The 14,820-nt window shown below is 47.9% G+C and overlaps 1 protein-coding gene across 5 annotated transcripts in view; it reads left to right on the top strand.

Annotated features, from left to right (window-relative positions):
* LOC8058820 (HEAT repeat-containing protein 5B) overlaps positions 2,691-14,820 on the top strand; it is a 73,842-nt gene continuing 61,712 nt past the window's right edge. For 4 of the 5 annotated variants that reach the window (XM_021448993.1, XM_021448992.1, XM_021448991.1 and 1 more), the window contains exons 1-9: positions 2,691-2,990; positions 3,841-4,048; positions 5,937-6,043; positions 12,061-12,297; positions 12,387-12,476; positions 12,544-12,631; positions 13,619-13,683; positions 14,176-14,280; positions 14,729-14,818. In XM_021448993.1, coding sequence (XP_021304668.1) covers positions 2,826-2,990; positions 3,841-4,048; positions 5,937-6,043; positions 12,061-12,297; positions 12,387-12,476; positions 12,544-12,631; positions 13,619-13,683; positions 14,176-14,280; positions 14,729-14,818 — 1,155 coding nt within the window. In that variant the 5' untranslated portion in view covers positions 2,691-2,825. Of the gene's footprint in view, positions 2,991-3,840; positions 4,049-5,936; positions 6,044-12,060; positions 12,298-12,386; positions 12,477-12,543; positions 12,632-13,618; positions 13,684-14,175; positions 14,281-14,728; positions 14,819-14,820 lie in introns of those variants that run through there. The other variant, XM_021448994.1, reaches the window with a different exon arrangement.

Genomic DNA, 14,820 nt, shown 5'->3' with positions numbered 1-14,820 from the left:
CAGAAACACGGGGTCATCGGATGCTCAAGCAGGAGCCACTGGATGTTCAAACTCTGCGTCCGGCACTCCAAAAAACAGCATGTGTCAGCTCTTTGAATCTCACGCATCGATCTCTAACGGTCATATTCAAACCACCGGACACGGTCAAGTGAGCACCGGGCGCGTCCGGTACACAGCGAACACGTACGCAGAGAGGTTGTTAAACGCGCGGGATCACCGGACTCACACCACTGGATGCTCCCTGAGCGCCCGGTGCTCTCAGTCATAAACACTTGCATTATCACTGCTGACGTCATGCATCACTGGACACGCCAATAGTGTTCGACTACCGTCCGATGCTGAGCGTCCGGTGCTCTCTTCACCTCTGCTAGAAACGAGAGCGCACTGGACATGCAGAGGCAGCGTCCGGTGCCTCTAAGGCTAGCGTTCCGTGGGGGTTTTCAATGAAAAACACTCCCGCAACTTCTCCAAACTTTCCAACGGTGCAATAGAAAATATACATTTTATTTTCTCAAAAACGTCGAATCCCACCTCACAAGCTTGGCGGGAGGGAGAGAGGAACCCAAACCCCTCTCTACCCTTCAAACTCCACCTCCTTCTTAAAGTGTGCCAACACCACCATATGTGTACCAATATGTACAAGTGTGTTAGCATTTTTACAATCATTTTCTTCGAAGGAGTTAAGTTAGCTCACTAGGTTCTAAATGCAAGCACAAGAACAATGACACCTAGTGGCACTCGATAGCCGCTTAGCCAAAGAATTCTTCTCTTTATAGTACGACTATCTATCCTAAATATGATCACACCCTCTATCAGTGGCGGATCCAGAGTAGTAGCATGGGGGGACAGTTGTCCCCCCATTTTTTTAAAAAAACATCTAGTATATATACCCTTTAATAATTTATACATATATAATACATTGTTGTATATAATTGCTAATCTGCTCAGCTCATATAACAACCTTAACACTTTACATTCACAACTATTTTATCACCGTTTAGTGATCTAATTATATTATGTTCATATTGATGAATTATATTGTTTTCGTTCGTACCCCCACAATTAAAATCCTAGATCCGCCACTGCCCTCTATGGTGTCTTGATCACCAAAACTAAAACCCTAAGCAATACCTTTGTCTTGAACTCCATAGGGTTTTGTTTTTCTCTTCCGTCTTTTCAAAGTTGAGCACTTGATCATCTTGTGGTCATCACCATTATCACCATGATCATCACTTGCTCCATCAGTTGACACTTGATCAAGTCGAGATTCAATTTCCATTATATATTTATATATATAATTATTTTTTTATAAAAAGATAACTATAGACTAAGATAGACTAGTGTCAAAATCAGCAAACCGTTCCCCGGCAATGGCGCCAGAAATGCTTGTTGGTATAAATTAACTACACCCTAATAATGATTATAATTAGATTATCCGCAAGCACACAGATATGTACTGATCAGCACTTCACCAAGATCAACCCGATTTTAATATCAAACCCAAAGGAACAGTAGGTGATTTATGACCTAACCTATAATTCTTAATCTAAGGGGGTACAATCAATCTAGAAAACTATTGAGAACGAGGAAATACTAATGTACTCTGGTTCCAATAACCGGTAAACTTTGTATAGTATCATCTTATCGGGCAAGTAACCCGAATAGGGGAAGAATCAGAGTAATCCCCTATCAGGCACCTATAAGCCTATCAATCCTATCAACGGGAAGTGGACTACAGAGGAATCAACGCAGCTATAAAGTCACCTACGTGAACTACCACTGTCCGGCTAATCAGGAGACATTCACAAGCAACCATAGCCTAGACACCACATCTACGCTACGAATCACTACTCCGACCAAGGAGCTACCCAAATCGTAGTACTCAATATAATATGAGTTGCAAACTAAAGAACAAATACAAACAAGTTGCTTACTTGAATCAGAAGGGTAAATACAAAAGTATCTCAGAACGCGGCTCCGGGCGAGGGAGCCGAATCCAGACGAATACAGCTCCTGAGGAAGCCCCAACAAGTCGAGACTCCTCTGAATCTCTACTCCTCTACTCTATCTCTCTAATCTCTATCTTGATTGCTAGCCTAGATCTGGTGGATATCTATGTAATGCTCTAACTCTTCATCTCTTGATCTAGCCTCTCCAAGGGGGATCTAGCCTTCTATTTATAGCCTGGTGGGATGGAGACACACCGTTGGATCAAACCGACTTAACAAGCGGCTGAGATGGCTCCTTAAAGATAGTGGAGGAAGCTTCCGAAAGGAGGAAGCAAACCCTAACCATAGGGGCCGCCCAGCGCCGTAAATTTTGATGGGACGGAAAATTTGAAAAATTTTGCATTCTGTTTTTTAACTAAGCCTTGATCGGAGCCTCGTGCCTAGCAGTACTTCAGAACTAGGGCCTTGTTTAGTTCATCCTGAAAACCAAAAAGTTTTCAAGATTCCCCGTCACATCGAATCTTGTGGCACATACATGAAAAATTAAATATAGACGAAAATAAAAACTAATTACACAGTTTAGCTGTAAATTACGAGACGAATCTTTTGATTCTAGTTAGTCTATAATTAGATAATATTTGTCACGAATAAACAAAAGTGCTACAGTACCGAAAACTTTTCAAACAAGGCCTAGGGATCGTGTCTGCGCTGCCTCCAAATTCCATCCACCACCAGAGGGCTCTACAGTGCGTACGGTGAAGCCAGAGAGTCCAGCATCACCTGCTCTACACCGGAAGTCCCAGATCTCGCCTCTCGGTTGAACAAGACGACACCCGAGCACCCGTGACGCGTTCCCGCTCCCACCCCTGCCCTCCCATGGCGAAGGGCGTCGGCGGCGGGGAGCTACCGCTGTCGCGGTTCGGCGCGCTGGTGGCCCAGCTGGAGTCCGTGGTGGCATCGGCCAGGCAGAAGACCCCCGACGCGCTGCTCTGCTTCGACCTCCTCTCCGAGCTTTCCTCCGCCATCGACGAGGCCCCCAAGGTCCGCCCCACTGCCTCCTGACATCATTCCCTGGAGCGAAGATCTCTCCCGTTAGGGCAATGCGCGCGCTTGCACCGCTGCACGTCTGCTGTTGTCGCTGTCCCTGTGCGGGTTCCCTCCCCATGGTTATAACTAATTGCGAGTGGTCTTACTCTGCCGTGATCTCATCAATCTCATCGAAATGGCAGCTCCTTGTTTTGTGCTAAACTGTAGTTATGTCCAGTCTAGCAACTTGCTCTGTTCGTGCGGTTGCATTTAGCTGGCCGCTCCTAGTTTTGTACTAAGCGGTAATGATATCCAGTCAGTATAACAACTTGCTCTCTTTGGGTGTGTTTGGTTTGTGGAATCATCCCATAAATCATGAGATGGTGCATCATGAGTTCATTCCATGAACTTTGGTACAATCTGTGAGAACACGATAATGGGGATAGTGGAAGCCTCAGTTAGTTTCATTCATCAATACAAGTATATATATAGGTTACACATGGCTGATCGTTTCAGCTTCTAAGTGTTTTATATTCTAAAATGTTTCATATTCTAATAGAATCAACCCATTCCTCATGTATATACTAATTATTATTGGCTTGTGAGGTGAGGAATGAGGTACTGATGGATCAACCCATTCATTCCACAAACCAAACAAAAAAAGTGAGGAGCGAGAAAAAGATGGACCACCTCATTCCTCAAACCAAACACACCCATGCGGTTGCACTTAACTGTAGTTGAAGGGGGACAACAGAAGAAAAAGACACGCTAAATGATCTGGGCCCATGAACCGATCTAAGTTATTATTGGATGACAGACTGAGTAATAATGATGTTGAATTGTGTGTTTTCATGGTGCTATGCAGGAGACCATACAACTTTGGCAAAGGAAATGTGAGGATGCTCTCCAATCCTTGCTTGTCCTTGGGGCTCGGCGCCCAGTTCGGCGCTTGGCGTCATCAGCGATGGGCCGGATTATTGAGAAAGGCGATGTGATATCTGTATACTCAAGGGCAAGTAACTTGCAGGGGTGGTTGGTTGATGTGAAAAGGGCGGAGGCCATTGCATGTGCAGGTTAGGAATTGAAATATATCTTTCTAGTTTTTTCGTTTGAATCGTACCATCTGTTTAGAATTCATCTATTCAGCATTATATTAACGACAAAGTGAAATTGTATTGGATCAATCAACTGGTCTTCCAAAATGTGCATTAACAATGCACTCCTACCATGTATCAGGTTGTGGTTGGTTAGTCATGGACAACCTAGGCTTAATCCATTGCGGAATTAAATACGTACTTCCCAACATATTTGTTTGTACAGCTAATGAGTCCACAACTTCCAGAATGCCTCGAAGCTGTGAGCACTTCAGCTCAACTTGCTTATTGAATGAGCATAGAAGTAAATATGTTGAAAAAAATTGATTAGCACAGTAGGGACCAAGTTGCACAGCTGGCTGATATTCTGGTAGTAGGACTACTGCTAAAGTTTGAGAAAGGTTATGTATCATGTATGAAAACAAAGAATGAAGGAAAGAACTGAGCTTGTTAAAAAAAACTTGCTTTACTCATCAGACATAAGTCTTGTGTGTGCCTTTAGATGATGCAAATATTTTCACTTTATTTTCAGGAGTAAGCTATCCTTAATAGGCTCACAGTTTCAAACTTTAGTTCTAAATACACAAATTGTTGGAAGCAAAATCGCTTTGATTCTCAATTTCAATAACACAAGTAGCTAGTAACACAAGTTTGTACTACACTAATCTTATAGCTTCACTCAAAAAGGTTACAACTTACAACTTACTTTGGTCTTCACAACCAAGCACTCATTTGATCTTCACAATCAAGAACTTACTAACTTGACAAGCTAAGTTGCTTACTACTATCACATCTAAGCTTCACAATAGCTTGATCTTCACAACCAAGGTCTACTACTAACTTGACCACACTACATTTTCTATCTAGCTCAAATAGCTTCAACTTCTGTTACACAACCTTAAGGGTGCTGCCACTTTTATAGTCCTGTAGTCGGTTTGCTACAGTGACCGACGTGCTACAGTGACCAACATAAACATCACAGCTCACCATGTCTGTACTACTTGCTAGCTAATTAAGTAACCTGCGTTACAGCTAGAAGTAAGAACCAATTTTGCTCTATTTTCACCCCAGCAGCTTGCTTCTTGCAGTGATAAACTTCAAGTTGACTAACTGAACTAACAACTAGTTAGTACTACAAACTTCAAAGCTGCTGTCTTCCTGTAGCTCTCTCATCCAGGAGCCATCTAGGCCAATACAAGCACGTTTAACACTAATATGCCCATATGACAAGATTAATCCTAACACAAATATGCATGAATTCCTTGTACCCTTTGGCCCTTCATTGTATGGGCCTTATTGAGAACCTTCAACAATGGAGATCGGTGCATGTCCTGAGTTGTCCTTGTGGAAATAACTTCCGACTTAGTAAGTTCATAACTCTTTTTTGAATTAGGCATTGACAAACTCAGAGGCAGAGGTCACATTTGGTTCCTCTCAACTCTCTATTGTCAGAGTGAAAGATTAGGAAATGATAAAATGGGCCAGAGATGTGTAGACAGAAAGTGTGTTCCATTGATTGCTTTTAGCTGCCAAGGCTTAAGGTTATTCTCAGTATGGAATTGGTTTTTGACTGGTACATGAGAGTCCTAAGGATACTTGAGCATATAAATTCCCTTTGTCTCGTGTTAAGGTTTTGGCAAGCCCTGGACTGAACCAAGTCTGGGATAAGCTTTTTATTGTTACCATTCACAATCCCTAGCCAAGTATAGCAAACCAATTTTGGTAACATGTAAAAGCTCCTCAAAAGATGTTCATGAAAATTGCAATAAACATAATCTTATATGCAGCATCAGAGTGATTAGCTTAGTTGTTTTTATAATTTCTTCTTTTTCTAATAATTTAACAGCACTTGATAATTTCCAAACAGGTGCGGCACAATGTCTGGGGGAAATTTACCGTTTATTTGGACGCAAGATTACTGCAGGGCTGATTGAGACATCAAGCATTGTAGCTAAACTCATGAAGTATCATGAGGTTGTATGCTTTTCCTGTGATTCTGTTAATGTTCTTTATTACTCATTCTTGTGTCTTCTTTAGTAAATCTAACTATTCACAATTCTTTGTATGTATTTTTTTTTTCAAATTTTTTTTGGAATACTTCATTTTGGTTTAGATATATGGAAAATCTTTATTTGAGTATCAAGAAACGGTGATGACTATAAGCTGGGAAATTGCTGCAATAGTGTACCTTTCGATTTCTTGTTAGATGCTTTTTTTTCTCCTAATCTCTAAGAATCTCTGATGCTCTTGAACTATTGCTTGTTGACATCTAGCCTTCTCCAATTTGGTGTTTCATGGGTCCAATTCATTTTCTATCAATAAGGGTATGTTTGGTTGCATGCATTAGCCTATATCCCGACGTGTGCAGTGCAATTTACCCTTGTTTGGTGTCATGTGGGGAAATACTTACACTAGGCGTCGCAGGCTGCGCGATGTGCGCAGGGCCGCTGAGCGCGCCCAGAGCCTGGCCAAGGGGGCTGGCGCCGTTAGTGGCTAGCCAGGCGCCCAGGCGGCTTGGACAGATTAGGAGAGTCCAGGTTTGGTAAGATAGGGATTGTTTAGAAAGAGATTATCAGGTTTCCTTAAGTTTAGAGGATTAGTTTCCTTTCTTGTTGGGAGTCCAGGCTATAAAGCCTTGTAATTGGAGACCTTTTGAAATCAAGCAAGATTAAACCTATCTCTCTTCCTCTTCCTCTCAAGCCGCCGGCCAGGGGGTATAACCCGACCAGCGAGGATAGGCGAGGGGGCATAACCCCGCCAGTTATCACGGACCAAGGCTACGAGCTACGTAGCCGAGGGCCGCCGTTGCTGGGCAATAACGCCCTTGACAACCTGGTATCACGGTCACGCCGATCCTCGTCCACCTCTCAAACCTCCACTGCCGCAGCCCACCCTGCCCTGCCGCCAACCCCTACGTCCTCCACTGCGTCCACCTGTCCCCCACCCGCCATGGCTGATCCCACCATCGCCGATGTCGTCGAGATGCTGAAGTCCTTCAAGGAGGAGATGTTCTCCATGAAGGCCGACATGCTGGCACTGAAGGAGAAATCGGCTTCGACGTCCGAGAGCACGGGCGGCGGCCAGCGCGACTTGGATCGTCCCCCCAAGTTCCAGAAGCTTGATTTCCCGCGCTTCGACGGCAAGTCCGATCCGCTGCTCTTCACCAACAAGTGCGAATCGTACTTTCGGCAGCAGCGCACTTTGGCAGAGGAGCGCGTCTGGATGGCGTCCTACAACCTCGAAGATGTCGCACAGCTCTGGTTCATCCAGTTGCAAGAGGACGAGGGCACTCCTTCCTGGGGTCGCTTCAAAGACCTTCTCCACCTGCGGTTTGGGCCGCCCCTGAGGTCGGCTCCGCTCTTCGAGCTCGCGGAGTGTCGCCGCACAGGTACTGTCGAAGATTACTCTAATCGTTTTCAGGCCCTGCTACCACGCGCCGGGAGATTGGAGGAGACCCAGCGCGTTCAGCTCTACACAGGGGGACTGCTCCCACCCCTGAGTCACGCAGTTCGCATCCACAACCCGGAGACCCTCGCTGCCGCGATGAGTCTGGTGCGCCAGGTCGAGCTGATGGAGTTGGATCGCGCCCAGGCCGCGCTCCCGCCACCAGCCCCGCGCGCTGGTCCAGCACCCCGGCCGGCGGTCAGACCGGCTCCAGCACCCCTGGCGCTCCCGGCCCCGGCGCCGGCCCTGCCAGCACTCCCAGCACCGCCACCCAGGGGCGCACCCAACCAGGTCAAGCGGCTGTCGACCGAGGAACAAGCCGAACGACGACGCCTCGGTCTTTGCTACAATTGCAACGAGCCGTATTCCAGGGGTCACAACCGGGTCTGCCGCCGTATCTTCTTCATTGATGGGGTCGAGCTCGCAGACGACGAGGCCGTTCCTGACGATGCCGAGCCAGCCGCCCCAGTGTTCTCCCTCCGCGCCGTCACGGGTATGCCCATCTGTGATACGATGCAGGTACGAGTGGCCGTGGGCGACGTCACCCTCACGGCGCTCCTCGACACGGGCTCTACCCACAACTTCATCGCGGAGACGGCTGCGACGCGCACCGGCCTCCCTGTCCTCGCCGACCCGCGCCTCACCGCCACCGTCGCCAATGGCGAACGCATCGCGTGTCCAGGCGTGCTGCGACAGGCGCCGATCATCATCGACGGCGAGGGTTTCTGCGTTGACCTCTACGTTCTGCCCCTCGCCGGTTATGATCTGGTCCTGGGCACCCAATGGCTGGTGACCCTGGGCCGGATTGAGTGGGACTTCACCGCGCGCACGCTGTCCTTTACCCGCCAGGACAGGCGCGTGTGCTGGTCCGACGTGGCCACACCCACGCCAGCCCTCACCGCCGCCGTGACTGCACCGACGACCCTCCTGGACGAGCTGCTGCTCGCCTTTGGGAGTCTCTTCGCGGAGCCGGTTGGTCTGCCCCCTCCGCGCACCCGCGACCACAGCATCGTCCTCAAGACCGGCGCGCTGCCGGTGGCTGTTCGGCCCTACCGCTACCCCGCTGCGCACAAAGACGAACTCGAGCGGCAGTGCGCCACCATGATGGAGCAAGGCATCGTACGACGCAGCGACTCTGCGTTCTCGTCCCCGGTCCTCCTCGTCAAGAAGCCGGACGGGTCGTGGCGCTTCTGCGTCGACTACAGAGCGCTCAACGCGCTCACCATCAAAGACGCGTTCCCCATACCGGTGGTCGACGAGCTCTTGGATGAGCTCCACGGGGCCTGCTACTTCACCAAGCTCGACCTCCGCTCGGGGTATCATCAAGTCCGCATGCGGCCGGCAGACATCCACAAGACGGCGTTCCACACGCACGATGGCCTCTATGAGTTCCTGGTCATGGCCTTTGGGCTATGCAATGCTCCGGCCACGTTCCAGGCTTTGATGAATGATGTTCTTCGTCCGTTCCTCCGTCGTTTTGTGCTGGTGTTCTTTGACGATATTTTGATTTACAGCAGCACTTGGGCCGATCACCTACGCCATCTTCGTGCGGTCTTCGACGAGCTGCAGCGCCACAAGCTCTTCCTCAAGCGCTCCAAGTGCGCGTTCGCTGCAGCGTCGGTCGCGTACCTGGGCCACGTCGTCTCTGCTGCTGGCGTCGCCATGGACCCCGCCAAGCTCCAAGCCGTGCGGGACTGGCCGCAGCCACGGTCCGCCCGGGCAGTGCGTGGGTTCCTGGGGCTAGCCGGCTACTACCGCAAGTTCGTCCACAATTATGGGACCATCGCAGCACCTCTCACCGCCCTGCTGAAGAAGGACGGCTTCTCGTGGTCCGCCGAGGCCGCTGCTGCGTTCGATGCCCTCAAGGACGCGGTAACCTCGGCGCCGGTGCTCGCCATGCCGGACTTCTCCAAGCAGTTCGTCGTCGAATGCGACGCATCGTCGCATGGCTTCGGGGCGGTACTGGTCCATGAGGGCCACCCCATCGCCTTCTTCAGCCGTCCCGTGGCGCCACGTCACCAAGCTCTCGCCGCCTACGAACGCGAGCTCATCGGCCTTGTGCACGCAGTTCGCCATTGGCGGCCGTATTTATGGGGGCGCCGCTTCACTGTCAAGACCGACCACTATAGCCTCAAGTACCTGCTGGACCAGCGCTTGTCAACCATCCCTCAGCATCACTGGGTTGGCAAGCTGCTGGGCTTCGACTTCACCGTGGAGTACAAGCCGGGGCACTCGAACGCCGTGGCTGATGCTCTCTCACGGCGGGATACTGTCGAGGAGGGCACGGTTCTAGTGCTGTCCGCGCCCCGCTTCGAGTTCGTGCAGCGTCTGCGCCAGGCTCACGCAACCGATCCAGCACTCGTCGCCCTCCAGCAGGAGATCAGTGCGGGCACACGGGCGCTCCCCTGGGCCCTGTCCGACGGGCTGGTCACGTACAGCGGGCGGCTGTACCTCCCACCGGCCTCCCCCTTGCTGCAGGAGGCTCTGCGCGCCGTCCACGAGGAGGGCCATGAGGGGGTCCAGCGCACGCTGCACCGACTTCGTCGCGATTTTCACTTCCCTCACATGAAGACGGTGGTGCAGGACTTTGTGCGGGGCTGCTCCATCTGCCAGCGCCACAAGTCAGAGCATCTTCACCCAGCGGGGCTCCTACTACCACTACCCGTGCCGCAGGGGGTGTGGTCCGACATCGCCATGGACTTCGTCGAGGCCCTTCCCCGCGTTAAGGGCAAGTCCGTCATCCTCACCGTCGTCGACAGATTCAGCAAGTATTGCCACTTCATTCCTTTGGCGCATCCGTACTCGGCGGAGGGGGTGGCCCAAGCATTCTTCGCAGACGTCGTCCGGCTCCACGGCATCCCGCAGTCCATCGTGTCCGACCGCGACACGGTGTTCACCTCCAACTTTTGGCGCGAGTTGATGCGCCTGAGTGGCACAAAACTGCAGATGTCGACAGCTTTTCACCCCCAGACGGACGGGCAGTCCGAATCCGCTAACAAAGTCATCATCATGTATTTGCGTTGCCTGACAGGAGACAGACCTCGCGACTGGCTGCGTTGGCTTCCATGGGCAGAGTACGTCTTCAACACCGCGTTCCAGTCCTCGCTCCAGGACACTCCATTCCGTGTTGTGTACGGCCGGGATCCGCCGTCCATTCGCTCCTACGAGCCGGGCGAGACCCGGGTCGCTGCAGTGGCTCAGACCATGGAGGAACGCGCTGAGTTCATCGCCGACGTCAAGCACCGCCTCGAGCAGGCCCAGGCAGTTCAAAAACGCCACTACGACCGGGGTCATCGGCCGGTCTCGTACCTGGTGGGAGACTGGGTGCTCCTTCGCCTTTGACAGAGGCCTGCTGCGTCCCTGTCCAGGGCTCCTGCCGGCAAGCTGAAGCCCAAGTTCTACGGCCCATATCGGGTGGTGGAGCTCATCAACGACGTCGCCGTCCGCCTCGACCTGCCGCCCCAAGCTCGCATCCACGACGTGTTCCACGTGGGCCTTCTCAAGAAGTTCCACGGCGAGCCTCCAGCCGCCCCACCGCCCCTCCCTCCGCTCCGCCATGGCGCTGTGGTGCCCGAGCCTGAGCAAGTGGTCAAGTCACGCTTGGCCAGGGGCGTGCGTCAAGTCCTCATCAAGTGGAAGGGGTCATCACCGGCTTCAGCTACATGGGAAGATGTTGACGTCTTCCGCGCTTCGTACCCACAGTTCCAGCTCGAGGACGAGCTGCCTCTCGAGGAGGGGAGAGATGTCATGTGGGGAAATACTTACACTAGGCGTCGCAGGCTGCGCGATGTGCGCAGGGCCGCTGAGCGCGCCCAGAGCCTGGCCAAGGGGGCTGGCGCCGTTAGTGGCTAGCCAGGCGCCCAGGCGGCTTGGACAGATTAGGAGAGTCCAGGTTTGGTAAGATAGGGATTGTTTAGAAAGAGATTATCAGGTTTCCTTAAGTTTAGAGGATTAGTTTCCTTTCTTGTTGGGAGTCCAGGCTATAAAGCCTTGTAATTGGAGACCTTTTGAAATCAAGCAAGATTAAACCTATCTCTCTTCCTCTTCCTCTCAAGCCGCCGGCCAGGGGGTATAACCCGACCAGCGAGGATAGGCGAGGGGGCATAACCCCGCCAGTTATCACGGACCAAGGCTACGAGCTACGTAGCCGAGGGCCGCCGTCGCTGGGCAATAACGCCCTTGACATTTGGTTCAATGCAGTGGCTTTTATGCTGGCTTGCACATTGCTCAAAGCAGGTCCAGTACAACATTAAGATTTGGTCATATCAGGCAATGCAGAGTTGGACATGCTGATGGACCACACAAAAATGAAATCTTCTCACTTCCCCACATCTACCAGAACATAAGATATCTACTAGAATATGGAGATGACTACATAGTCTACATACAACACAATATAAGCAACTAAACACAACCTTACCAAGTGCAGCTTATCTGTGCAGTACAACAAAACACCAAGACATTGTATACATTTATGCTGGCTTGAGTTGTTCTGTATATCACACCCTAAAAGGAATTCTGACAGTGTTCTCAAACAAATTTGTCAGGACTTTGTGAGACAAGATGCTCTTCTCTTGCTTGAGAATGCATTGGAAGGCTCTGGTGGTGGTGGTGCTGCTGCAGCTTATCAGGAGGCTTTCCGTATCATCATGCGAGGAGGTGTAAGTGATAAATCATTCATTGTCAGAGTAGCGGCAGCACGGTGCTTGAAGGCATTTGCTAATATTGGTGGGCCTGCATTGGGGATAGTTGAATTCGATTCTTCCATGTCTTATTGTGTGAAGGTATTGTTTATTTACCTTTTTTCTCATGTTTATTAGCTAGCTGAAAAACATATGCTGAATCTGTTCCTTTTATTGACGTTTTATCACAGGGTTTGGAAGATAGTGTATCTTCAGTTAGAGATTCATTTGCTGAAGCACTTGGTGCCATACTTGCTCTTTCAGTGAACCCAGATGCCCAGGTATATAATTCTCACATTTTTCTTAACCATTATCTTTTTACGATTTAGATACCAGTTTATTTGATAGGTGAAGAAAGGCGGGAAAAAACAAACTGCTTCTGCAAAGAAAATTGAAGATGGTGTACAGAAGCATTTGATTGTGCCATTTGTCAAAGGTGAAACAAAATTCTGTCCTCCTTGTGTATAGTCCAATACATCTAATTACATGAGTGGCTGCTCCTGTTACTGAACTCAAATGCTGCAATTTTCTATAGTTTAACCTTTATTCAGAAAGGAAACTAATGTCAGAGTGTTTGAAAAGAGAGATAGGGAGATGCCTGAAGTTATATGTTTACTGATCTTTTGAGTATGTCTGAAATCAGATATTAAATTGATGTGTATCATCAAATGTCATATAGCTCTAAAAATGGGTATTGATCCTTCCGTTTGCTGCTTACCATATTGCAATCTTGTTATGAATGTTAGTATGAACCACATTAGGTGCATGCATTATTTTCTTGATAACAAATATAATTTTGGGTAATGCTTTTGGCTGGCTATCCAGAGTTCCAGACTGTTATTGTCAATGTAGTCCCATGAAAAAAGGTCGGTTTACATATATGAATATGGATTACCATTCTGAATGAAAATTTTGAATTAATTTCATTTGTTATTGGGAAACTGAGAAATGATGAATCTTTTGCTTTTAATTTGTTCTTTTTAACTTTTCCATTACATGCACCTTCCTATCTGCACTTTCCTTGCTGCTTGTGGTCAAAATAGCAACCAAACCATTTGTGCTACTAGCTCTTGTCCTCTAAAATCCCTTGTATTTGAGTACAATTTTTGAATACTTGAATGCACTATATTACAGAGCGGAGGGAGTAAATGTAAATCCAACAAATAATATTTGAAGCATTGGTTCTCAAGAAAGAAAGTAGAAGGTTAACATCAGCCTTAGAGAAGATTTGAACCTGGACCTTGTTTTCTCTTACTTCTTTGTGTTCTCTAATGTTTAGAGTCTATGTGTTATGTTACCCTTCAATGATGTTACAAACTTCTGTATAGGGACTTTTCCTTCGTTGCTCAAGTTAGCTTCGATGTCTATGAAATATCCATTCTTATATGCATTGAGCCTATTGTTTCTTGATTTCAAATTGCAGCAAATGGCGCTAATGCAAAGAAACTCCGGATTGGTTTGGCTTTATCATGGGTGTTCTTTCTGCATGTAAGTTTTATTAAGAAATTGTTTCAAAAAAAAGTTTTATTAAGAAATAGAGGAGCTAATATAGTAAGTATGAAATAGAATAAGAGCAAAAGTCTGAAAAAACAAATTAATTAGTAACATGGGACAGGTTAAGGGCATAAAGTGAGCTATTTGATGGTATGGAATATTATTTAAAAAATTAAAATAACATTTTACTGTGCAAAGAAGATATGACAACATACCACTAATTTGTTATCCTTTTTTTCATTTCACCATTACCTATTTATATAATCTGAAGGAATCGTATTACTCATGTTCCTTATCCATTATTACATGCATCTCTGTCCTCCGAAAGTGTCCTCTAAATGCAAGCCAAGTGCTAGTTTTGTTCATTGCATATTAAACTCTTATGTTTTGAACTTTTGATATTTGTCTAGATTAGTTAGTTTGGCTTGCTTTTATGATGTATTCACATTTCATTTTGCTCCTTTATTTACAATGGTTTTGTCACAGATGATTCATATGAAGTATGGCACCCCAGATAGCGAACTTCAAAACTATGCCATACAAGCAATGGAAATTCTCCAAGGGAATGATTCCCCTGATCCACATGCACTGGTATCCTCTTCTGTTGCTCTAAGATTTCTTAATCCGTGAACTGTTATCCTATTATTGGTTCGAAACTTTGAATGAATTATGCACAAAGTCACCTGAACAACAACATTTTTCATCGGTAGGATCATGGTGGAAATAACACTTTAAAGCCTCTGGCACTAGTATTGGATAGGCAAATTTAGTTTATTGAGGAGAAAGTATACCAGAATGAGGAAGGAGATTTTATAGCATGACAATTACATAAAGTTAAGAATCGTGTTATGCATTCAAAGGGTTTTTATGACTCGTGTATGACTGCACTGAACCCAACAATCACAGTTCTTATTAGCACCTCATGTGGCCCAAGGCAAAAGACAGATGTTTATTCGTACATGGGGTTGGACACTGTGGTTGTGTGTCTAATTATTTTCTAGAATTTGAGATTTCTGATTGCTCATTATGGAAATACTAGGCATGTGTTCTGTATGTTCTTCGAGTTGGTGTTGCGGATCAGATGACTGAGCCGGCGCAACGTGAATTTTTGGTATTTCTGGGAAGAAAGGT

This window comes from Sorghum bicolor, chromosome 10 (assembly GCF_000003195.3).
Source record: "Sorghum bicolor cultivar BTx623 chromosome 10, Sorghum_bicolor_NCBIv3, whole genome shotgun sequence".
NCBI lineage: Eukaryota > Viridiplantae > Streptophyta > Magnoliopsida > Poales > Poaceae > Sorghum > Sorghum bicolor.
Note: the sequence above shows the minus strand (reverse complement) of the source record. Positions and strands in the feature narration are given on the sequence as shown.